General features: G+C 37.6%; 1 protein-coding gene across 4 annotated transcripts in view; it reads left to right on the forward strand.

Moving 5' to 3' along the window:
• MAST4 (microtubule associated serine/threonine kinase family member 4) overlaps window positions 1-25,544 on the forward strand; it is a 275,565-nt gene that overhangs the window by 64,449 nt on the left and 185,572 nt on the right. For all 4 annotated transcript variants that reach the window (XM_039709638.1, XM_039709639.1, XM_039709640.1 and 1 more), the window contains exon 3: window positions 10,107-10,228. In XM_039709638.1, the coding sequence (XP_039565572.1) occupies window positions 10,107-10,228 (122 nt within the window). The remainder of the gene's footprint in view (window positions 1-10,106; window positions 10,229-25,544) is intronic.

Here is a 25,544-nt window from a genome sequence, read left to right on the forward strand (position 1 = left end):
ACAATTGCTTGTCATAGTGATGATATCATTAGTTTAATGACAACATTTAAAAACAGGGTTATTTCTAGTAATGATGGACTCCTGGTGTAGATACGAGGAAGTGTTCCGTTTTTACTGTGTACATAATAAAAATTTCTTCCTGTTTGGAAGATGTAATGGAAGAAATTTTACATATTTACACCAGGAATATATGAATACAATACATGATTACACCACTCCATAGAAAGCCCTATGATTTTGTAGCTGTCTCTGGGGATACAGCTTGGTGGACTCTTTTGGCCTGTCCCCAGCCCCAGAAGCTGGAGTGCTGTAGGATGTGGAGTAAGAGTGACTGCCCGTGCCAAAGCTCTATCAGATGTGCCTTTTAATGGGAAATTTTACTTCCTGCATTTTCTTCCCTTCTCATATCAGAAGAGAAGTATTTCAAAATGGCTTTCATTGTGCCACATGTTAGGACTGGATGTACCCTAGCTGCAGCTGCCTGAGGGCTCTCCCCAACAGCAGCAGAGGAAGAGTAGCAGTCCAGCACAGGGGCTAACACCACTGGGCTCTGGGCTACAGAGGTGGAAAGGTTCAGCAGCCATGTGTGCATGACACAAGCACAACATGCTTCATCATTCACTGCCTACCCAGAGCATATCTGGCAGTCTTTTCAATTGCCTTCCTCAAAGGTTTCCTTGAAGCACCCTGCCATGTGTTAAACTTATTCCAGAATTAGTAGAAAGAGATAGAGGCAATCTATTCTATAATTACGTGGCTGAGGAAATACACTGTGGAGGGTTTTTTGTTTGGTTTTTTTTAATGCATTCAGTACTGAGCTGTCTTCTCCAGATGAAGTAAATATATTCTGCTATGAAATACGCATTTTTAGATGGTTCTTGGTGTGCTGGTGTTTGAGATGACATTAGGTTATATTTGTCATTGTCAGTTACCTTCATCATTTAAGGCTTCAATCAGCCTGCATAGTGGAGTTGATTTTTACTTCCCTGTGTGCCTAGCAAGATAATTTCCATATTCTTTGACGTGTCTGGAGTCTGCACCGTGTAATAGAATGAGATGAGAACAGAAGATATTGTATTCCTGTCTCATTATTTTGCCTTTAACTCCTCGATTGCTGCTTAATCGTGCTTGTATCATCAGAACATGAGAAGTTGATTGTTGTTGAGATCAAAGCGAACTGTAGCAGTAGAGTGCCTAATTAGCAGATATGTTTGCAAGCTGCCAATTTAGAAGGAGGGAGAAATAGAGTTTAACCCTCTTTGGGACACTTATAAAAACAGCTTGAGAATTGTTAAGAGTCATTTGTCCTAGTGGAAAAACAAAAAATGGAGAAAATTAATATTCTTGTTAAATTTCTGAGGTTTGAGTTGTAGCTCCTTAAGAAGTACCCTAAGAGCTGTTGAATTAGCTGGTTCAAGTATGCTTAGCAGTGAAACTGTAAAAGCACACATTAAAGTCCAGTCCACTTGCCTGGACTTAGCTATATGCTTGTATTTAATCAGCTGATTAACCAAATTTGAGGTGTGTGAGGCTGCAGTCCTGTTGTTGCTAGTACCTGAGCTCATTAGTGCAAAACTGACTGCAGCATATTTATGAATAAACTATAATTGCGCATCAAGAACACATGATCTATACTCCTAAAGGCTTAAGTTTTCATGTTTTTTTCCCTGTGGTCTCTAGTGGATGTTGTAAAGCAAATGATTTGACCACATACTTGCTTTCTCCAAGTCAATTGCCTTAGCATAAATTGAATGTAGAGGAATACTTGAGAAGAGGGAACAAACACTTCCTGTACTTAATCCTTCGAATGAAGGTTGACAGCTTGAGTGGAAACATTTATAGATGTTTTCCAGTGAAAATAGGAGCAGGATTTTCTATTGGGAAACTCTGCCTTTTGAAAAAACTACTGTAAGTATGTAGGGATTTAATTATGGGGCATAACAACATGTACATGAGACAAGGGATCACTGTAGAGAAAAGACCATGTTAGCACATAATTTAATGTTTGTCTTAAGGTCAGTTATGGGTTGCTGGGTATGTTCTTCATAGTGCAATGGGAGATGTTTATTTCATACCATAAATTCTGTCAGCAAAACCCCAGCTGTTGAGCTGGTGGAGAGTTGTGAGCCAAGAGTATTGGCCACTGATTGAAGCAATTATTCACATAATGTTTGAATTGAGCAATAGTGAATTTTTGAATTACATTGCTGTCACAGTCCTTCAATAATAAATTGCAAATAGTCAATATAACTTCAGCGAGTATCTGTTAGCAAGGGAACTCAGAGTAATTTGCTTATCAGCAAAGTTTTGTACTGTCTTTTAAATTACTTCCAGTGACAGAGTTTTGTTCCATGCATGAACCATTATTTCTGACTTCTTCTTGGTGGTTGATTTATAAACAGGCTTGATTCTGCATGACTTTGTAGTTAATGGAGGCTTCATTTTCTTTTTATAGATATATGTATTTTTAGGTACAGATCTAAACAGATCTGAACTTTCATCCTACTAGTTTGTGGTCCAAAACTTGGTATGTTCTTTTCCAGTTACAATTCTGCCAATGTTGGTGAAATTTTAAGGTAGGTCTACTGCAGTTTTTTGTGGTTTTTTTAAAGTTCATAATCTCACCCCAAATTTTTGCCTTTGGTGGGCCACATTTATTTTTTCATACATTGTCAGAATCATAGAACCCTACAATATCCTGAGCTGGAAGGGACCCACAAGGATGAATGAGTCCAACTCCTGGCCCTGCTCAGGACGACCCAAGGAATCATACCATGTGCCGGGGGGTGCCACTGCTTCATCTAATTTTAGAAAGTGAAACAAATATAGAGCATTTTAGGAGATTTATAGTACATCAAAAAGTAAAATAACTATAGTGAGTGTAATAGGATTTTTTACGAAGGCTTCTTCTACAGAAACAAAAGAATTTGTAATTGAGGTAGTTGTAATTATAGACTTACCTGAACAATTTTATGTTTAGGGGACAAATTGGATGAAATGAAAATTTCACCTCCTGCATCAGACTGGGAAAGTGGCATTGTTCATTAGCTTCAACCATGTGTAGCTGAGTAATATGCAAAACATCCTCCTTTAAGTTCTGGGCAAATGGCATTGTTCACCATGTGTAGCTGAGTAATATGCAAAACATCCTCCTTTAAGTTCTGGGCAATAAAAATGACATTATTAAAATGGTAATTTTTTTTTTTTTGTTGGTGGTGATTTGAAATTTAAGTAAAACTTGCTGATGCAGCTACATAGAATAAGGCAAAATACTGAGAAGCTTCCTAGTAATGACTTCAAATCCATCCACTCTTTTCTGGTTAACAACTGATGGGAATGATGGGCTTTTATTCCACCCCTCCTCCTTGACCCTAGATGTGAAAATAGACCCTAAAATTTAAAGTGTCCCCATAATTTTCTACAGGATGTCTACAGGAGTTCAATTTGAGGCAGTAAAGCTAAGTGCCCTAACTTGAACCTTGAAGGTGGGAGATGTCTGAACGTGGAGTGAGGCTTCACTTACTTGAGGTGGTGAAAGTGGTGGTGGTATGTTGCTTCCAGCTTTCACTGGCCTTCACCTCTGCTGCTCAGGCAGTTTGTGAGTGGCAGTGGTGTTATCAAAAATTCAGTAAAATACATAAGTTATTGACACCAATGTAGCATTAAGAAACAAGCATTCTTTATTTGTCCATATGCACAGGGGAATAGCTTTTCCTAAAGTCATGCATTTTGAGTATAGGGAAGTTCCTGCTCATATACTGTATTTCACATACATGTTGATTGATTGTCCCAGAATATGATAATAATTTCCCTGAAATCATTAACATGTTTTCCTTCCCCTTTACACACATGTTCTTCTGTCCTGGGGGTCTCTCTGGTGGTCCCTGGTGGTTGTAGATCCCAATGTTTCAGTCGACCTGCCTGAGTTGGCAAGTTGGCAGGGCGCAGGGGCTGGTGAACTTGCAGTTCTCCTTCTTACGCAGTTAGACACTGTGCAGTTCCATAGGCCAGTAGTTTTTGGAGAAGAAGCATTGTTTTAGCTCACCAGGTGTAGACAATTTATCATCTGGTAACAGTGGCTGCTTTGGATATGTTGGGACTGCTGTTGCTTCTCTGGTGAACTGGTGGCAGGTGGTGGCTTCAGTCTTACTTCTGTTCACATCAAGACCTATCAATGAACCCAGCTCTTCTGGGGTTTTTTTTTTTGTGTTTTAAAATATAAAACACAAAAAATTATATCACTTTATATTTATGTGATATAAAATATCTGTGTTTCTTTTCAGAACATTTTTATGATTGAGAGCACTCTGCAGTAGAGTCCAGTTTTCTCTTCTACTGTGGCTTTTTGCTGTTGCTCTGAGGTAGCTCATGCTCCTAAGGCTCCCCAAAAAGAAGTGTGGAATTATCAACCCACTTGAAACTACTTGGCAAGTCTGACTTGTCTAGAACATAGTTTCTTTAGATAAGATCAGTTAGATTTTAAAGTAAACCATTGAGAGAGAAGTACCTAGCTTTCTGTATTTTTAAAAAATATTCGGCACTTGTGTCATAAATACCTATGGTGAATTTACAAGATAATTAATTGAAAATTTGAAATAAGTATTTCTTGGCCCTTGCATTAAAGATGTCCAGATGGCAAGAGGCTATTTTGAAGACTGCTATTTCACAGCAACTAACACAAACACATTGATGCTAGCTTCTGGTAAGTCTGTGGTACACTGTAATCATATGCACAGCTTTGCTTTGGACTAATTGAGTCTGTAGCTGCTGTCAGCCCAAATTCAGATTCTTCTATTTTAGCAAAGTACATGCCTGTCTTCTGTTTCCAGTCGTGTAGTGGAAAACTGCTTCTACTATTTAACAAAAAATATTTATATTAAAAACTTTCAAGATGCTTCCTCTGTATTTATTTTTGCATTTTGACTAGTTGCAATTCAGATTTTCTAGCAGTGCAATCTACACTGTCCTAAGTACTTCTGTAAAGGTAAAATCTTACTTGGATGCCACAACATTTTTTTAATCATATGCAATTGCTTAATTATCAGAGACAAAGTTATTTCTAAATTCTAACTGAAAATGGAAGATTTGTAGGTGTTAGATTCAAGCTTATTTAGTAATTCTCTGCTGTCCTATTGTGATATGCATTTGAGAGGGACAGAGGAAGGAGAGAACTTCAACAGTAGGAAAAACTTTTCTGTTTAGAATAAAGCAAAGCCTGCCTTTTGTGGCTGATTTTTGTGGAAGTGTATGTGGTTTTAGTCTCTTTGTCCTTATACAAGTAATTTTGTCCTTATACAAGATGTCATATAATGAATAGGTGCATGCTGAACAGAATAGAAGTAAGAATTAATGATTCCATTTGGACTTTCAACAAATACTCATTACGTGTGAATCTAGATATGCAGGAGGCACGTTCAAGGGGATGATGCCACTGAACTGCAGTGATGTGTTACCTATGATGAGGTAATACTATTAAATAAGGCTAAATTATTTCCATTACATAGTCAACTTTAACCACCCTTCGTCAGAATGTATTTTGATAAATGTGCTGGACTAACTAGGTTTGCATTCAGATATGGGAAGTTAGTTTCAGTGTAGCTGCTTTAGGCTGTTCTGATAGTTTCAGGCAGAGGAAGGGAGACAAAGATACCAGCAAAGCTTCTGCAGAGAAAGTGGAGGAAGTCAACAATGAACATTTTGGAATTGAAGAGGAGGGGACCTCTGTCAGTGGATGACTCAATATCAATAGCTTATGAATATAGTATGAACATTACTACCAGTGTATCCGTGGTCTGGATGCTGGCAATGTTCTGTGCTGCATGTGGGCCAGAATACTGAATTAAGATGGAAGTGTTGAGGTGGAGTTGAAGCCTTCCTCTCAGTCCCTGATGAATCCCTCATTAATAACTTCACTTAAAAAGGAAAGCAGCTGCTTGGACCATTAAACTTGAAGGCAGACATGAATGCGGTGTGAAAATAATAGTGTATTTCAGTCAAATTTTTTGTGTAATACTGGCATTGAAATCACTATAAGGGAAAGTGTGGATATGTGTAAAATCAAGGGTTGTCAAAGAAAATGTAAATGCAGTAAATTGCATACAATTATGAATGAAACTATAGCAAAAAAAGTGTAGGAATGCTATAATGTCAAGGGAAAGGGGGAGTGGACAGTATGAGGGGATTTTTAACTTTTTTTTTAATTATTATTGGAGGAATTGAGGGAGAGTGGATGATTAACTCACTTTGGGCAGGGTCTGTTTTATCTTTTAATGGTTAAATGCAGTAGGTTAGCTCTGTTCTCAGATAAGAGATTTATCTTTTTGTCTAAGGTCTGGCTAATTTTGCCTCTTCAGAAAGCATATTTCTTGTATGCCGTTTCTTTGTTTAAATGCCTGTGTACTATGAAAGGAAGAATTGGAGTTCTAGACAGTCTGCTTACCTTAATTCTAGTACCTTGTGAAAACTGTGGTACCTTCAAGGCTGCCGTTGGGGATAAAGATGGGAGGAGGGGTAATTCCAGCATCACACATGCTCACGATTTCACTGGCTATTTTGATAGTATTTACTGCCTAATTTATCTTTTCAACAGACACACCCCCAACATTATTTTAAATATTTCTTGATGCTACTTGTGCAGAAAAAATAATGAAATATTAAATGAATTCTTGCAGTGGAGATACTGACTATATGGTACTGAGTAAATCCACTCTGCTTTCTTGTGAGTCAGGCAAAATATTACAGTTCAAGGAAGGGCTTAGTACAAGATTCTGTTGCTGTGTGGGATTGCATTTCCTCTAGCCTCTCTATCAAGATATCTTAGACTTTCTTTCAGATGTCTGAGCAAGGTAAAAACAGAGTAAAATATAGATTACTGTAAAGGACAAATAGTAAAGGTGGCTGTTAGAATGCCTTGCATGTGGTAAGCTACAGATTCTATTAGCTGTCCATATTTTGGAGCTGGTGCACATTTAAAACAAAAAGTAAGTACAAGCATTTATAATAACCCTTATTTATCATATATCTTTCTCCTCCTAGACTAAATTATCTTGTTATTTAAACCTTTTTGGCTTAAAACAATGTTAATTTGTGTACTAAATGGAAATGATTGCCTTCCGTCTTTCTTCTTGGGAGGCTCAAGTGGGATTCATACAAAATGAAAATTACTGCAGTCTGAGAATGGCCTCGTGTCTGATTTTGAGACTGGTTTCAACCCCATGTCCTAGTTCTGGCCAGGACAGAGTTAATTTTCTTTATAGTACTGGGTGTGGTGGTGTGTGCTGTCCTGCTGGCTGCTGGGGTGGCTGAGCTTGCTGGATTACTGAGCCCGAGTTCTGGGCTGCCATGTGCTGTGCTGGGTGGGCAAGGCCCAGACCCAAGTGTTACTCATTACCTTTCTATCTCATTGCAGGAAAGGTAAGGGAAAGGGTCTCTTTCTCTTGCTTCGAAGAAGAACAGGGTTTTTTCCTCATCCTGGAGGAAGTGTGGTGGGCAGAGGGTCTGTCTGCCATTGTTTTTTGTTGTCCTGGATTCATTGAGCATTTTTGCATATAAATAACCCTCTCTTTGTGGATATATTTGTGTTTAGTATTGTTGCTGTTGCTGTTCATTTTCTTATCTCATTGCTGTTTCTAGTAAATGTCCTTACCTCAGTCCTTGATCTCTGCCTTTTGTGTGTCCCACTAGAGTGGGAGGGGAGCAGCTTACAATTTTCTTTTTTACTGGAAAACTAAGCTTGGGAATACCATTCCTAAACCACAGCACCCTGTGAGAAAGTGCACTTGTTAACTAAAGAGTGATGATGTTCCCCAGTTTTAGAACAAACTTTAATAGAATGAACCTTTTCTTGAAAGGATCAGGTGGAGAAGATTTACTGCTTTTCAAATATTGATTTCTATGAGGATAAAATGCCCTAATATTATGCTACAATGATGAAGTTGTAAATTATTTAACATAATTTTCCTTAGGGCTCCTGGAGGGGATTAATATAGAGTTTCTGAAGGAGTAATGTGTATTGTATGTCTACTTGACAAAATACATATTGCTGAAGCATTTTGCTGATTTGGCTTCTTTGGAGCTGTCTGGATGCTGCTGGAAGTCTGGAAACCTATGGATCGCAGCACTAGGAAATGTTTGATTTCACCCTTCTCCAAGAACTACTTCTTACCAGTGTCTGACAAGTAGAGTCAAAAAGGAAGGAAAGAAAAGGCATAGACCTCTTTTTATGTAGAAAGCATTAAAGAAGTAAAACATACCTATTTAAGTGGAAGGTTTGTATAACTTAGTTTTTTGCAGTCACTTCCTAATGCTCTTTTTTCTGTCCAGATGAGAAGGTATTAACCTTTTGAGGTGATAGATATAAAACTCTCTCTGATTGCATATGTCACTGGTATATTTGAGGATTGACATTAATGGAATATCAAAGATGTGTATATTACAATCAATGCCTTAAGCTCTTTATGGCACCTTTGTAGTTGAGGATGATAGGAGCCTATGCAAAAAGAGAACCAAAATTTTATGGAACGAAGCAGAGAGAGTAGATGGGAAATTAATTTGGGTTTTCCAGTTCTGGGAAATGTTATCCTAGATAAATGGGCAAGAAACCACAGCTTTGTAGTACATTTTTCTTCTAGTCTTGGGCAGGCTGTTAGCAAATTGGGTGCAAAAATGTTTATGGGTTCTGCTTTACCAGTGTAACAGAGAACAATAGCGCATTTGGAAGACTAATTGGAAAGTGTTGGAAGACTATCCTATGCTGCTGCTTGGGAACTTTTAGCTTCCAAGACAGTCACTTACTCTCTCTGGATCTACTGTTAACATAGAATTATAAAGCTGAGGCTTTTGATTTCTTGGCAAACCTGTGCTGATTTACCAGGGTACATATCCTGTGTCACTGGTCAGGTTCATAGCCAATTCATAGCTATCTTAGATGGTAAGATTAATGAGGTGGAGTTTAAAGATTTCAGAAAACAAATGTTTAGCCCATGTGGTTTGGAGATATTTTTCACTTGATTTGTTCAATCAACATCTTGCATTGTGTTTTTAAACTGAGATTTGATTCAAAATAAGATTCTGAATTGTTGTTTTGCATCAGCCTGTTGGTCTTCCAAGAGGAGACATTTGCTTTATTAATGTGATTGTCTCACTTTTGCATTGTTTGCAGAGATAGGCAAAACTTAAGGTGGATGTATTGTCAAGACCAGTATATAGATTGTTTCTTGACAGTGGATGAAAGTAAGCAGAAATTAACAGTATTGATACATGCTTGTCATTTTAGTATAATTCCCTGGATATTCTCCTTGCTGCTAGTTTGTAGCTTAGGCTTCATGAGCTTGAGATGTGGTCTGCCTCCTTAGTACCTGTAGGGAGGCAATTCCGAGTGGTGTCACTCGGTGATGGGGAGTGTGGCCCTGGGCTCGTGGTTTCCTGCCCACAGCGAAGTGACACCACTGAGCGGAGAGCACAGGCACTGAGTCCCATGTAAACACTCCTAAGAAACGGCTGACCTGCACCTTGGTCATCTCCCCTTACTTGGGACACTGGATAAAGATTCTTAGGAATTGAGTGATGCATAGAGCAGCTGGCCTGCACCTTGGTCATCTTGGGACACTGGATAAAGATTCTTAGGAATTGAGTGATGCATATTAGGTAGATTATGAGGAATTCTGGAATAGAAGCAGAATAGTCCTCACACACAGAATTGAGTAATTGTCCGTGTGGTAAGTGTCTTATTCCAATAAATATCACTTTGTCCCTCAGACTCAGAACCTTATTCCTTCAAGGGGTAAATAGAGGAATATTTCTTAATATTTTTTTATTGTTTTCATTTTTAAGTTTCAGAACTAGCATTCTAGATGTTTGCATCTCTTGTTGCTTTAAATGTGTTTCTTGTAGGAAAATGTACAGTTTTCTGAACAGAGAACTGTGTCTAGTGGAAGGATGATGTGCAGGACTAGCAAGTGAATGGCAGGAATTCTGTTGGAATCAGCTCTGATCAGGGCTGCAGTGAATGATGTTTCACATTGGCAAGACTGTTACAGTAAACTGTCCATTGCATTGCCTCAACTGCAACATGTCACATTTTAACTCACTCTTTCTGAACTTGACAGGCAAATATTTGCTTCCCAGTGCAACTGGACAGCAGCTGTGGCAACCTATAGAAACCACTAATCTTGTTCGGATGCGCTACCAAACATTTGGACAGTCAGCACCTTCACTCACTGCTAGTTTGGTGAGTAACTTTCTTTCAATGCTAGAAATGTACCAAAAAAAATTATCGTTGTGTCTGTTGGTGATGGGGATCACCAACCAGAGGTTGGGGATCAAACCAGAGTCTATTTCCAGAACTATCTCTTCTCCTTATGCTGCATTTTTGAAGTACCTAATGCATGCCTACACACAATATTACTTAATATGTTGAGTGCGGCTGAATAACATTTATGGTAGCAGTAACTCTGAATTGGGTTACTGGATTTTGCATAAAGTCTGGGCTGAATGTTGCATTAATATAGCTGCTTGCATTTAAATGGTTTCTTTCCTTAAAAAAAATGCATGCTATAGAAGGCAACTGTTCTTTCTCCTGAGCATTCTTTTCTATGTATGTCTGTTAACACTTTTGAAAGTACTTAGTTGTCATGAGGACACAGATGTGTGAAGCAAGAGTTTAATGAAGTCTTTTGGATAAAAGTATAAGGGAAGAGGAAAGGGCAGAGATACAGCATACACTTGAACTTTCAGCTTTTTGGTTTCACGCATCTGTTTCACTGCTTTGTGTTTCTGTATATTAATATCTTAAGAAGTGTTGAAATTTATTAATGCTTTGCCTCCCCCCTCTCTTGCCTTTAGCTAGTCATTAAAACTTTGTTGATCCATATCTGCTTTCTAGGAGAAGCTTATTTTGCAATTTGTTTTGGATTTTTAAACACAGTATTCAGGTTGAAGGCAGCTATGGTCAGCCAATGTTGAAGAGATATCGCCATGACTCTTTTTCATATGATCTTGATAGGTAGATGCTGTTTTCTCCATGATCTGTCCGAAGTAGTATTTCACTTCAAGTGCAGTAAATCTTCACTTATAAATCTAATCCTGGCTTCTGCTTGGTGGTGGTGCTACTGTTTGTGGCTCTTCAGGGCAGATACGGATTGCAACACGTGGTCTGCCCTTTTGGACTCCACACGTACTGCAAACGCTTAATGCTATTGGAAGTTCTGTGCTTTGAGCCCTAATATCTTCCAGGGAATTAAGTGTCAACCTATGAATTTTGTTCATTGTGAATTAAGTATTTGGATTATGTATAACTGAAATGAAAAAGAAAGTAGATGAATGGTCAGAAATGAATTTAAATTGCATTAAACCCACTTTTTAAATCTTTTCTATTTTGGGGAATAAAAAATTATTTCTTCCAAATTAACTGAATTTAAAAAGGGCAATGTTGCTGTTTGATAGTCTGTTTCTATCTGCAAAACTATTAGGGGCATTCTGCTAGCAATATTGAGTTTTTGTATTGCTGTGATGCTTAAACTAGAGGAAGAGGAAGATGCAGCACCATTTTGACAATTAGTACTTTAAATGGTCATAAAACAATAAACTAATGAAAAATTCAGTGAGTCTTGCTTCCTTAAGGCCCTTTAACTCTTCACCTATATAGTTTTATGGCATATCTGTCTGCCACAGACTTCTTCCTTCCTGTCTCTCCACATCTTTTATCTGTGCCTGACTGCAGTTTCTTTCATGCTGATGCAAAAGCAGGTAAGAACGGTCTAAGCAGATCTGAGCAGAATCTGCACAGGGTGGAGGTGCAGGTTTCTCAGAAGTGTTTATTTCTTATCTGGAACTGCTGATCAGACTTGCCTCCTAAGGAGGTTAATGTTACTGTCACAGAGGCAGAGCTCTTCTCAAGCCTCCTTTGACAAATATTTTGCTGTCAGGCTTTTGAAGGACTCACTCCCTCTCCTTGCATACTTTTCTTTTCCCCTTGATTCTGTGATTTGGCAGAGTTGAATTTGTGAGGCCTATTGTTAGATTCTAGTAATTGGAACTTTAACTTTCAATCATGCTTAGGAGAGAGTTTACCCTTAAGTAGAAGAGATTTTTTTAAGAATTTTCATGTAGCTGGTCACACTCTAAGTTGAAATTACTTCAAATGTATTGTCTTGCTCATCTGAAAAATAATTGACCTGTTACTAGTTATTTTACTAGGTCATTCTCACTTGGGTTTATACTCAGCTGAAGTGGATCTGACTGAGTAGTGGTTATGAGCCAATATAGACAAGAATGACAAGTGAACAGGTCAAAGATACATGCTAGTGTTTAGTGCAATTGCAAACAGGGTACAAAAAATGTAACTTTTTTTCTTGTTCTGTCAATAATTTATTAAAAATGCACAAAACGTTGCCCTGGTTCACAGATGTAAAACCTTTCTGTGGGAAATGATAGATTTTTTTTTACAGAATATTGATTAAAAATGGGCTGCAGGTGTTGCTTTAGGTAGAGTTCAATAGCTATGCATGATTCACTCCTGTAGTATAGGCAGTTGGACTATAAATTAAAAATACAGCTTCTGTGTAGACCCGCAGAACTGGTTTAAAGATGTGTAGGAGAAGGCTGATTTTGTGATGAGTGAGTAGTGCATTAGATTTGATGTGGACCCTTAAATCACAGAATCACAGAATAATCTGAGTTGGAAGGGACCCAAAAGGATACCGTCTAGCTCTTGGCCCTGCAGAGAACAACCCCATAAATCACACCATGTGCCTGAGAGCATTGTCCAAACGCTTCTTGAGCTCTGTCAGGCTGGAGCTGTGACCACTTCCCTGGGGAGCCTGTTCCAGTGACCAGCCACCCTCTGGGGGAAGAAACTTTTCCTATTGTTCAACCTAAACCTCCCCTGTTACAACTTCAGGCCATTCTGTCGGGTTCTGTCACTGGGCACCAGAGATAAGAGATCAGTGCCTGCCCCTCTGCTTCCCCTCATAGGGAAGTTGTGACTGCAGTGAGGTCTCCCCACAGTCTGGAGGCAGCTGAGTCGTACTTGTGCTACTCTTCAGTTTCTGTCATGAGCATTTTGAACTGTCCATGACAGACAGATTCTGTGGTGGTGAAACAGACAGTTAGAGTCTGCACAGAGAATTAGTGTGGACTTAAAAACATTAAGAATATTATGTGGAATGTCTTCAATGCTGAATAGAAAGGGAAAGCTGAATGGAGGAGTGGTTCTGCTTTAGGATGTTTTTATGGGTTGTGTTTGGTCTGGTTGCTCTCTTTCTCTCCATGGTCACAGAATCACAGAATAATGAGGTTGGAAATGCAGAACTCGGCACGTAATGGTTGATCCTAGAAGGTAGTTCAGTGTGCATCTCAAGAGTGCTGAGTTTTTCAGGAGTGTAGGAGAACTGTGGTAGAGCTAGTTTGTCTCACTCCTTGCACTGTAGGCTGTCAGTATCTCGCTTGATTTCAGGCATCTTTTCAGGGTAGGATGGATTGGGAGTTAACATGAAGCTGCTGCCTCATTCAGTGTCCAAAGTTTAGGGGTCATCCTCCTGTTCTGTACCAGTCCCCTGACACTCCATAAGTATTTTCAGATATAATTTGTAAACTTACTGTTTTGACTTTTCCTTTTATTACTGTGAGAAGAATTTTTGGAAAATGCTTCAAAATAAATTGAAATATAGACAATTTTGTTAAGTTCACATTGTAATAAGCTGATATGCTTAAAGTTATGGTACCAAGTCTGAAATTGAGCAATTAATTAGTTTTATAGGCATAAAAGTATTTTGTGGGACACAGATTGAATGAAATTCTTGATTTTAACATTTTCTAGTTAACTTCATGTATAAAAACAATGGAAACCTAAACATGAAGTGTCTCTATGATACATAATGATAAATGTGTAGATGAAAGGAAATTAATTTGCAGAAATTAATTGGGAAAACTTTTTTCAGATTTGGCTTTGTCATGGTTTACTGTCAAACTCCTGTTACAGGTTTTATTGATTTATTGCTTGTTTGGCTGTATGGTGGGTTTTTTCCTAATTAAAAAGACCATAGTAATCTCTTGCTTTAAGAAGCAGGAAGTCTTTGTTTATCTGATTTATATAAGTTAAAAAAAAAATCCTTTGTGCCACATGAAATGTTTTTCACAGTCCAGAGAGCTTTCTGAGAGCATATTTCAGGAGTACTTTATGGTAACTTGCTCTATGAAATATTCACATAATAAAAATACACTATAACAAAGATCCTCAAATGAAACATGTAGATTGTAATACACTTGGCTTTTAAATTCAGTCAAGACTGGATGTGTGATTTCAGCTTTATGGCAAGCATTGAGCTTAGGTTGGCTGTTCCTTCTGTTGTGTGAGATGAGTATACAGCATGAAGTAGATTAGATGCTGTAAAGCATATGGTTTCTCCGTGGAAATGTGAAAGATGCCAATGAAATGACTGTTAGTTTAATAATGGATCATCTTTTAGTACTTGGAAATAATTTCTAGTAACATCAAAACTAGAAAAGCAGTAAAACTGGCCTTTGTTTGTGCCCTTTCCTACTAAGCAGTGCCGGGATGTTTTGTCTAGGTATGACTGGAAACATTTGCTACTTTTTAGCATACTACTTTATATTTTACAGGATTTACCTCTTGATTTCTCCCCCCTCCAAACCAGGCATTCCTCTGCAAACTGCCTTCCCCAAAACAACAGAAGACTGAATTTGCAAACATCTGAACTTTGGTTGCTTTTTATTGCCATTTTATCAGTGTTAATTTGTAAGAATGGTTTTATGGAACCTGGAGGGGGCTAATTATATAAAGTACTTGTTTATAAGTTGGATTGCTGAAAGGAAAAAACATAAGAAATGTTCAGTGTCTTTAAAAACAGTTCTACTTCTTCAGAAAGAGCTTTGCCTCTTCCTCTCTTTTAAATAGTATAATACTGAAAATGAGTAAGTGTGTCTTTGTTAAATATGCCATTAACTTCAGCTAAATTGACATAATGTTGACAGTTATTATGGGAACTGTTTCAAAACTAATTATGCTAATTAGAACTTAACTGCCAGTAATTGCATGTATTCAAACAGCACACCAACACCCTTTTGTGTGTTTTATTCCCCAGATGTAAGACAGCCATTTGTTTTCTGAGAAGCTGCAAAATTACCGCATAGATAATAGATGATAGTGAACAAATAAAATACATTCTTTAGAAACACTAATTGGTTAGATAAGCGAATGACAGTATCAATTGTGCTTAGCCAACCCACGTAATTTTAAAAAAGGCTTTTATTTAAATGTTTTATTTTGAAATTGTAGGAAATTTTTCAAATCACTAATTGTCTGTCTTCAGTTTTATATAATGAATGTCGGGTGTAGCTGAATTTATTTTTAAGTAAACTTCCTTGAAAACAAAAGGAAACTGCATCTGAAACTTGGGTTTCTTTAAGTTTTAGTTCTTCTTTTCCAGGGATTCAGGTTTTCAGTGCTTGAGTGTGAGCAGGTAATTAATACTCTGGCAGTTAATGCAGCACAAGTACAAGGATGCACTTGTGAGAAGCACAAAAACTATATAATAGAAATAGCCAAAGTAGCTAATCTTGGTTTGTTATCTCTAATCTCCCCAAAATAGTTTGCAAGACTTCAGAAAAACAGTCTGAACTGAGTAAATAGCTTGAATGCTAAACAACTGTATAAAGTTGAAAACCATATTCTTATTTAACTTAAAATAAGCTTAACATCAAAGAGTAATTACTGAAAATATTTTTAAAATGTGAGGTTTTTGTTCCTATGAAATGCTAAAATTGTCAAGTAATGATTACAGGTTTTCTGTGGTTCAGTTGCTTTTAACTTTTAAGACTAGAGAGTTTTCTCCCATGTGCATTTTATTCAATTTATTCCTTACTCATGAATATGTATTTGCTTTCATATTTCTTTATCTGTATTTGCCTTTTAACAAATACTTAATTGCAATTCTAATCCAATAGATAGATCTAATTTAGTAGTAGCAAGAGGGAGGTGAACATGCATCTTCATAGACATGCCTATATACTTTGTATTTGTGCACAACAAAAGGCCAGAGTAGACCTGGTCCAGAGCTGTGAAACGATAATACTTTGATGAGCTGACGCAAGAAGTTAGTGCCTGGGGGTGCCTGGGTATAAATACAAATATATCTCTACTTGGCTCTATCACTGTTTTCAAAATAGTCACGGTGTACTTGAATTTAAAACAAAACTGTAGATTCAGCTGCTTGACAGAATTCTAGATACTGAATCCTTTCCTAAGTCGTCTGATTAAAACTAGTGGCTTTATTAATTCTTACACTTTTCTTGCTCATTCTTGGGTGTGGACAAAATACACATGTGGTGACAGCTGAGGTTAACATTTTTCCCAGAGAGTTTGTGATTTTTCAAAATTGAGCACACAGCTTGTGCTGCAAATTATCATTAGTTAAAGAATAATGGGAAAAGCAGGTAAAATAATAATCTCTCAGTGAAGACTAACCTAGCTTAAAAAGTCCTGTGAGCATATGCAGTGTGTTTTTAAAAATACCCCCTTTGTGATGAAGTAGGTCACTTCCCATCAGCCTCAGTTAGCTTCCAGCTGTCAGGATATACTGAGCATGAGAGAGAACTGAAAGGAGATATTGCACAGTTTATTAGAGGTGAATGTGGATATAACCCTCTTCTGTATCCTATTAATGGTACAGAATGAGAAGAGAACAAATTAATGTAGGAGCTAAGCAGTACATCCCTGTTTTGCATGAGTACCATGCTTCTGTTTTCCGGATGTCCCGTATAATAGTCTTCTTCCTTCAAGAGAAACTGAATGGTGAAAAGGCTCACTGGGACCAGTTTCTAGTTTTAGATAATCAAAAATCTAGTGCTGTTAAAATTTTTGTTGGATGAGGATGTCTTTATTCTTCTAGTGTAGGACCCACATGGTTCCGATCAGTAAGCTAGGTTAAATATAGTGCATCACCTATGGAACGGAAGCTTCTGACTGTGTGGTAATAGTGGCTCTGAATAAGGGCTTATTCTTGTCTGCTGTACTATTTGAGATGTCTGTGTGTGGTGTTAGTGATGGTTATCTTAAGATGTCATCTAGAATTGTGTTGCCAGTGTCACTTAGAAAATGGGAAAAGTGGGAAAAGTTACCAAAGTGAGGCTGTGAACTTTTCACCAAGGTAGAATTGGCCACATGAGAGACAAAGGAGTAGCGGTGTTTTGCAGTAAACTATATGACCAGAAGAAATCAATGTGTAATCATTTATAGTGTTTGAAGTTTAGATGCCTTTCTGGGAATAAAACTTTCTCGTCTTGTTGTTGGACTTTACTTAGAGGATAACTGCATAAAATCATAATCTGTGATTAACAAGGGATAAAACTCTAGAATATAGTGATGAACTTCTTTGGCCATAGATCAAAAGGTTCTGCAACTCCTTAGAAGATTGATAGGTGTGGAAATGGAAGAGGGAGAAAGAGGTTGGAAAGGACATGAAGAGCAGGAAGAAACTGAAAAAATGACTGATATTTGGAAGGATTGAGGAAAATTTAACCATAATGCTGTCTCCTCTTCCATGCTGTCTTCTGTTCCCTCTGGTCACAAAAAGCAGACTATTGTGAATTCATTGTCTGTCAGTTAGCATGTTAATTGAAACACTGATACATCTACAGTTTGTAACATTTGATGAGAAAGTAGTAAACAACAAGTTGCAAGGAGATCTTCTTTGTTGAGGAGTTGTGTGCTTGTGTATGAATCTAATTTGATTGGTCTGATTTCCAGTCTCAGAAGTACGTAATGGAAGTTTAAACCAATTGGAATCCCAGCTCTGTCTTTAAAATAAACTGAGATAACATGGGAAATAATGTGATGAGGGTAGGAAAACTGCTGTCTGTACTTCTGTCTGCATTCACAATCTGAAGTGAGAGGTGTTGGTAACCTCAAAGTGAGAGTTCTCTGTGTGGTGTGGGTGAGCGTAGTAGGTTAGGGTGTTGTTTGGTGTTCTTATAAGGCAATTGCAATGTCTTTGACTGTTCTTAGCAGTCTTAGGAATTTGGTATTCATACATAATTAGAATAGGTTGATTAATTTAAAAAAAAAAATGGGGTAGAGGACAAGATACTGTTCCACTGACCTGGATTTTAACAGTGATACTCCGATACAGTGATATTGTTAAGAAAATTTTTAGCATTGTAAAACTTTATTCCTAGTGCTGCTATTGCTGTAAAACTTGATCCCCGTTTTGGCAGTTTCAGTTGACAAATATGCAAATACTAAAATTCTTTGAACTTCCTAGTAAAGTTTGACCTAAAATGATGGGATTGTTTGGAATCTGATAAGATATATTCCTTTCTACTTTTTTTTTTTTTTAATTTCCTGTGGGATAGCATCCTTATGTTAAAGGATAATAAAATAGGACATAATTCTAAATTGGTGAAATAACATTTTTATTTTCCTTGCTGTTAGCTGACATGTTCTCATGCCCATGGTACTTGCAAAGTGACTGTAATGTAGCAGAGGATGGAAGCAGATGGTTTGGAAACAATATCTCTCATTCTTCCTCAAGCTGAAGTACTCCCATGGTTCTGGTGATAGCTGTAAGTCTCAAAACAAAGAGACTCAAACTGAGTTGAATGACACTGCTGACTTACAGGCACTGATGGAGGGTGGGGAAATGTACTTTTTCCAGATCACTGGTGGGAATGAACATTCCTCCACATTTATTTATTTAGTTAGTTTTTTAAGTTCCACAAAGCAAAGGTATCTAGCCAGAATTTTTCTGAACTCACATCAGAGTACTTTTGTGTCGGATGGTGCATTGCTACTTCTGATCTCTTAACAGCTTTAGGTTAAAAGCATCTGCTGTTTTACTGACCTGAAACTTTCAGTGAGTTGACCACCGCAGTTGGCTTTGACACATGCAGCTGGGTATTTGTAACTCTGGTTTTTATTCAGACTTTCTAGTACATTCGTGTGAAACCAGATGTGTTACTGTAAAATGCACTTTTGTCCTGTGGAGGCAGATGGGAATGTGGACTTTGATATTTTTTACCATACCTTACCTGTTAGTATTCTTGCAGTCTCTCCCTTGTTGTGATAAATTGTGATTTAAATTGTTCTGGCTCCACTGGTGTCGTGGTCATCATGTTTGCTTACGTCTTCTACACCCTACCACAATGGACTGATGATTTTTAGCATCAGCTCTGTTGTCACCTCAGTAAAGCTAGAAAGTACTGTTTGGGGTTTTTAAAAAATTTTATCACAGTATGCCCAATTGTGGTGCATATGTCTCTATCCAATTCTATCAGATTTTTAATAAAGTAATAGTACAGTAAGGTACTTGCATCTATTAAGAATTTCCGTTTGTGGTGTTGTGGAGATTAAGGAACTAGGTAAGTGCTCAAGTTGACACAATGTCACTTGAGTAAAAGATATAATAATCACCAGGAGGTTGGTTAACTGCTGCTCTTTCATGGATGCATTTAACCTCTGGATCATTGCAGAATAACTGCAATTATGTGGTACAGTGGAAGATACTCAGTTTTTGGTCAGTTAAATTCAGAAATTATGGTTGCCTTTGTAAGCATGGAATAATTTCATAGTAATAATATACACTTGGCTGATCGCAGATTCCTTTTGCTATCTGTTGGGTTGTCTATTTGAGACAGGATGAAGGTGGTAAGAAAAAAAGTTGAATTATGAGATTGCCTGCTGTAAATGAGGGAGAAAAAAAATCAAGCTAGCCAAGGACTAGCCTACCGTGAAGTTGGATCTCAGTGTATTTCATTATTCTCATAAAAAATTTTCTTTCCAGTAAGAGCATATCCTGAGCAAATATTCCTAGCAAGAAGTTGCTTTTCCAAAAAGTTGTAACTGTGAATAAATCTTTTGGGTATGCTTGTTATATGTCCTCTACCTATTAAATATCGGATTGCAACTAGTGATCATTAGGAGAATGTTCCCTTTTATTCCAGACTTCCTTACTTTGCTGATTTGTAATGGAACTTCTGTCCATAGGGAGTCAGCACAAGACTTCAGCAAGGTAAACTATCTTCTGAATTAATTTGAATGTTGGAAGGCTTAACTATTGCTCTCTAATGAAGGAGAGTATTTTTCGTGAAGCAGCTGGACCATGTGTAGTGGGAAGTATTGAAGAAACAGCCAAAACACATTAAGAAAAATTGTGGGTCCTTAAGAGAAAGTACATTAATATATTATCTCATTGAGAAAACACTTATTATTGCAAGTGTTGAGACTAAATGCTTCTAAAAAGGAAAATGTGACATCAAAATAAAGGAGACTGGATGCATCATTGTTCAGAGTGATCGCAAAACAAGAACTTAAACCTTGTCAAAGTTTGATAATTTTGGTTGGAGTGGAGCTTGCCTACTACTGATTTCACTTAAGAATCAAACTCCTAAATGTATAACAGGGATTATTCTGAATGTAATTGCTATTACTGTTTTGCCATGAGTTTTTTTTTTTAAAGAATTTGGTTCCATTTACAGCATGTGAAATATTCCACTGAGCTGATTGTTAGAAAAGCCTCAACTCAGAGGGGTTTTTATTTGTTCTCTGAAAACATAGCTATATGTGTGACACTTCAAATTCCAAGATTAAGAATGGCATCGCTTCTGTATGTTTGATGTTAGGCTTTCTTTGGGAAGATACTGAGAGACAAATAGTTCAGCAACTTTTGAAAAAAAGGCAGAGCATTATATGTGTATTTCAGTTCTTGTTGAAAGGAGACCCATGAGAGATTCAGACTGTACTCACAATGTGCTTGTCTTTTCAGAAAGAAATTTCTTTTTTGTTGTTGTGTAATTATGGAAGATGTAGAGAATTGGAGAGCTGACTGCCTTTTTTTAAATTGATGATCTAGCTATGCCTTTTGATGGAGTAATAGACACTGTCAGTATTTGATGGAAAAGGTAAACTGGATGAAACTGGCATGTCTTGTTGTGAGCTGTCTTCATGTATATGTTCTGTCACTGAAAGAGGAATTGATTAACTTCTTTAAGTCACTTATTTGAAAAATTGCTTTTCGTCTGCATCAGTTATTTTTCTTGTAGTATTTTCATGAGGGACTGATTACATAAGGTAGCAAATCAGCCCCTCCGAACGAGCGGTGAACCCAGAAACAGGTCGGTGCAAGTGGGATTTTGTCCGGCAGGTGGCGAGAAGACCCGGTGTGTGCCTGCGCTCTCCTTGGAATGTGCCCGCTCCTGGTGCCTGCCTGTGTACTGGGGACTGTTGGCAAGGTACACCTGCTTCCATGGGATAAAGTACTTGATTTTCAAGAACCTTAAAATATAAGTAACAGAATCAGCAATGTTTTCTTTTATTAAGAAACAGCAGCAGTCAACCCTACTTCCTTAATTGTAATAAATTGTTGCACATGTCTGCTGTGGTTTGCAACTTGTTTATCAGCTCTAGAAGAAGAGAATTATAGTTTTGCTAACTGAGGAATATTGAATTTTCCCTGCTTGTGATCTGTGTCCTTAGTAATATACAGAGAAAAGAATAAACTGTCTCTTAATGCATTGCTGGACCTGGTAGTTGGAATGCATGTTGGACACTCAGGAAGCCAGCCTGGCTTACCTGACTGTGTGTTTGTGTAATGTCGTGGAGCAGAACACAAATTAAACGGTGCTCTGTCGATCCATGCAGTGATTATTGCCCAAAAGTCCTTATTTCTGAAGCATAGAAGAGATGCAAATGGAGTAATGCACTTTGTGTGTGTGGGTAGGGTTGTAATACTGAAGGAGGATAGAGGAAAAAACTGGTGAGAACCCATGGTTTTATTGTTAGGCTAGCAGTTCCTCCCCAGTGCTGTAGCTGGGGACTCAGAGGTGCCTTGAAGACATTTGGCTAGTGGAGCATGTCTGTTTTCTTCTGGGAAGTAGTGGGTTAACATGTTGCACCCTGAAAGGGAACTGCTGGTTTCACATGGAGCATTTATTCTGTACATTTTATAGACCCTCAGAAGGGACATTAGGCAAACGTATACAGGAGCATAAATTGCTATATAGATGAAATTGTGTAAGCTTTCCACTTTAAATAGTAAAAATACTTGCAGTGTCTAAAATTGTATATGAATTACTGGGCCTTGTTAGTAGTTGATTATGATGTTGGGGATGTAACTTGATTCTGTTAAATTCATAAGTTTCTCAGAATTTCAATGTATGTTAATAATTATTAATACATTTGCTTTATCAGTCTCAAATTTAGACACGCCAACTTTAACCCCTAACACTCTAAAGTGTGAGAATTGCTTTCTCAATTTCTTAAAGTAATGTGCAACTGCATATGATGTCATTGCATCACTTCTATGGGTAAATAAAGCCTTGGAAAATAAATAATGAGAACTGAGTGGTGGATTTTCATTACTCCATTCAAGTAGTTTGCGATAAATCTGGCCTATATTACTGCACTGAGTATCTTAAATACACTTTCCTTTTAACACTGAAACAACAACCTTTCCTGTGGTTGTATGAGAAAATTATTGAAAAATATATTGTAGAGCTACCGTTCTGTTTCCTAGTCTAGATGTACAGACTGAATAGGTATCTGCAGCTTCGGGCGGATTTCAGCGTTGCTTATCTCGGTGACAGCGTTAAGTGTTGGTCTGTCAATTTTTGCTGCTAATTTTGATGAAACGTCTCACTTCTGGTGCTGTAGCCAATTTTAGTGACAGTTCACAGATAACAAAACTTCTAGAACTTGAAGGAACAAGAGGCAGATGGATAGAATTGTTTCCATAACCCTTTTCTCCTCAGGTAACATTAAAACCATTGCATTAAAGAAAACTCTTGTATTATGTAAAAGTACAGAGTGATACTGTAAGGTTTTGACTTATCTAAGATGGCTAGATGTTGATCTGTATAAAATTCTTTAAAGGTAATCTTCATTTTGTTTCATTTCCCTTTTGTTTCAGTTCTGTCAGATTGATTAAAAAATATATATATATGCTCATCTCCCATCTCCCAGCACCACACATGGATTTTGCTTTCGTGCTTCTGTGAGATCTTGTGATGATGATCTGGTATCCATTAAAATTCTAATTAAATCCCTTTTCCCCAAAGCATTGTGGAGTGACAGTATGGATGGTTTGGTGTGGATATATATGTACGGGACAGTTGAAAACTTCTGAGTGATGTTTTTAGAGACTTTTTTGTGTGTATGTAATAGAAAAAAAATGTGTCTGCATAGGGTGTTTAAAATTCAGTGTAAAATACTCAGTGTAAAATTCCTTTAGGAACTGAAACTGTTTTCAGAATACTACAGAACAGGAATGTTATCCAGATTATTTCTTAATCATATGCAGAGTATGATTGTTTTGGTGTGGAACACAAAGGTGGCTCAATTTCTTTTATGACCATTCAGAAAAAAACCCTTGAGTTCCTTTGTGGAACCGTAATGTTGTTTTGCCTTGAAAATTTATTCTTTAACTGCTACAGAAGCACAGAATAGTGTGGCTGGGAAGGGACACACAAGGATAATTGAGTCCAACTCCTGGTCTTGTGCAGGACACCCCGAGAGCCACACCATGTGCCTGAGCGCATTGTCCAAACACTTCTTGAGTTCTGTCAGGCTGGTGCTGTGACCACTTCCCTGGGGAGATTGTTCTAGTACCCAGCCACCCTCTGGGTGAAGAACCTTTTTCTAATATCCAACCTCTAAACCCTCCCAGGCAGTTTCATGCCTTTTCCTCAAGTCCTGTCACTGGTCTTGAGACTGAAGAGATTGGTACTTGTCCCTCTGCTTCCTCTTGTGAGGACGTCGTAGACTCTGTCCTCAGTCTCCTCCAGGCTGAACAGACCAAGTGACCTCAGCTGCTCTGGCTTTCCCTCCAGATTCTCCACCATTTTTCTTGCCCTCCTTTGGACAATCTCTAAAGGCTTTCTGTTTTTTTACACTGTGGCACCCAGAACTGCCCCAGCACTCGAGGTGAGGCTGCCCCAGCTCAGAGCAGAGCAGGACAATCCCCTCCCTTGCCCGGCTGGCCATGCTGTCCCTGATGCCAACAGGACACGGGTGGCCCTCCTGGCTGCCAGGGCACTGCTGGCTCATGTTCAACTTGCCATGGACCAGGGCCCCCAGGTCCATTACTGTGGGGCTGCTCTCCATTCAAAACCACAAAAGCAGTGTTTGCAGGAGTTTGTTTCAAACCCATTGTAACTACAACATCCAGGGGAACATACGCTGTCGTATACTCCAAGAGTTCTCTTCTCTAATGTGCTTGGAAAAAGGCTGCATAAGAATTAATGTTAATCACTTCCAGGTATCTGTAGTTGTAGTTTGTCCACTTACCTTGACTTCTGAAAGTAAGGCAGTTAAAATACTTTAATTTTTCTAGTAAGTTAGCTGAATAGCTTATCAGTGGACAAAAATACCATGAAAAGCTCCCTTTTTACCTGTGCTGGAAAAAGGTTCCTGTTATTTTGGGTAGCAGGTTATCAGAATATAAGGCAATTATTTCATTGCTTGTTATCTGTTCTAAGCATATGAATTCTCACATTTAGGAAGAAAATAATTATTTTTAAAACTCAGTGATGGTGACTGGATGCTGTAGAGTATTTAAGGTATAGAAAGTAGCCCTGACAGAGATAGATTTAGGGGCAGAGTACAAATGAGTTTTTTCATGGTGCATAATTAATATGATTTATCATATACTACCACCATGTGTAGTATGAGAGTGGCAGCCACACATGGGATATGTGTATGCATAAAATTAAATTTAAATTAAATCTGCATTGTAAAACTCTAGTTACATATTCATGTACAGTTTTGCATGCTTAGGTTTTATCTGGTTGATTGGCTGATTTCAGTAATTACAGCGATTTCTAAATTTTCTTGTTTTGTCAATCAGTATTATTTTTAAAATGAAGCTGTATGATTAATGCAAAAAAAAGTGGCAGTTGAATGAAGATAAAAACTTACTAGGTTTATGTAATTGTCCTGAAAACTATCTTCTACCATGTTTCTTTGCAGCCTTAAATAAACATGGGTTTAGAAGTATGTGTCTAAATGAATTCTGAAACATCCTTCACATTTAATCAGGTCAAATGCTTCATTTATAGGGGAAAAAAATTTTTGACAAAATTGGAGGTTGATTACTGTTGTCCTAAAATAATTTTGCCTTCCCTGATGGAAGGAAGGAAAAAAAAAGTTTTTTCATTCACTGTACGGATTTTATTTTGTGGTACATGTACAAGTGAATTGTGCCTTTCTGCTACAAGCGATGTGAAAGAATATATGAGGTATTTTGCTGTATTTTGTATATATAAGGATAATTATATTAAAATGTTTCAAAGAGCATGGATTTTTCTTCTAAAACACAAATTCCTATATACCACAATTTTTCCTGCCATGATGTTGATGGTGAATATAGCTGAAGTAACAATCTGAAAATAATGAAAACCTCCAGAAAAAAACTATGCTATATGCATTCTTAAACATGAAAATGCACTTTTGGCTATAACTAAAGAGATTCATAAATTATGAGAAAATTCGGTGGATGCTTTCCTTCTTATGTGCAAACATCTGCCTTTCAGTTCCT

This window comes from Passer montanus, unplaced genomic scaffold (genome assembly GCF_014805655.1).
Source record: "Passer montanus isolate IOZ18808 unplaced genomic scaffold, ASM1480565v1 scaffold22, whole genome shotgun sequence".
NCBI classification, from domain to species: Eukaryota; Metazoa; Chordata; class Aves; order Passeriformes; family Passeridae; genus Passer; species Passer montanus.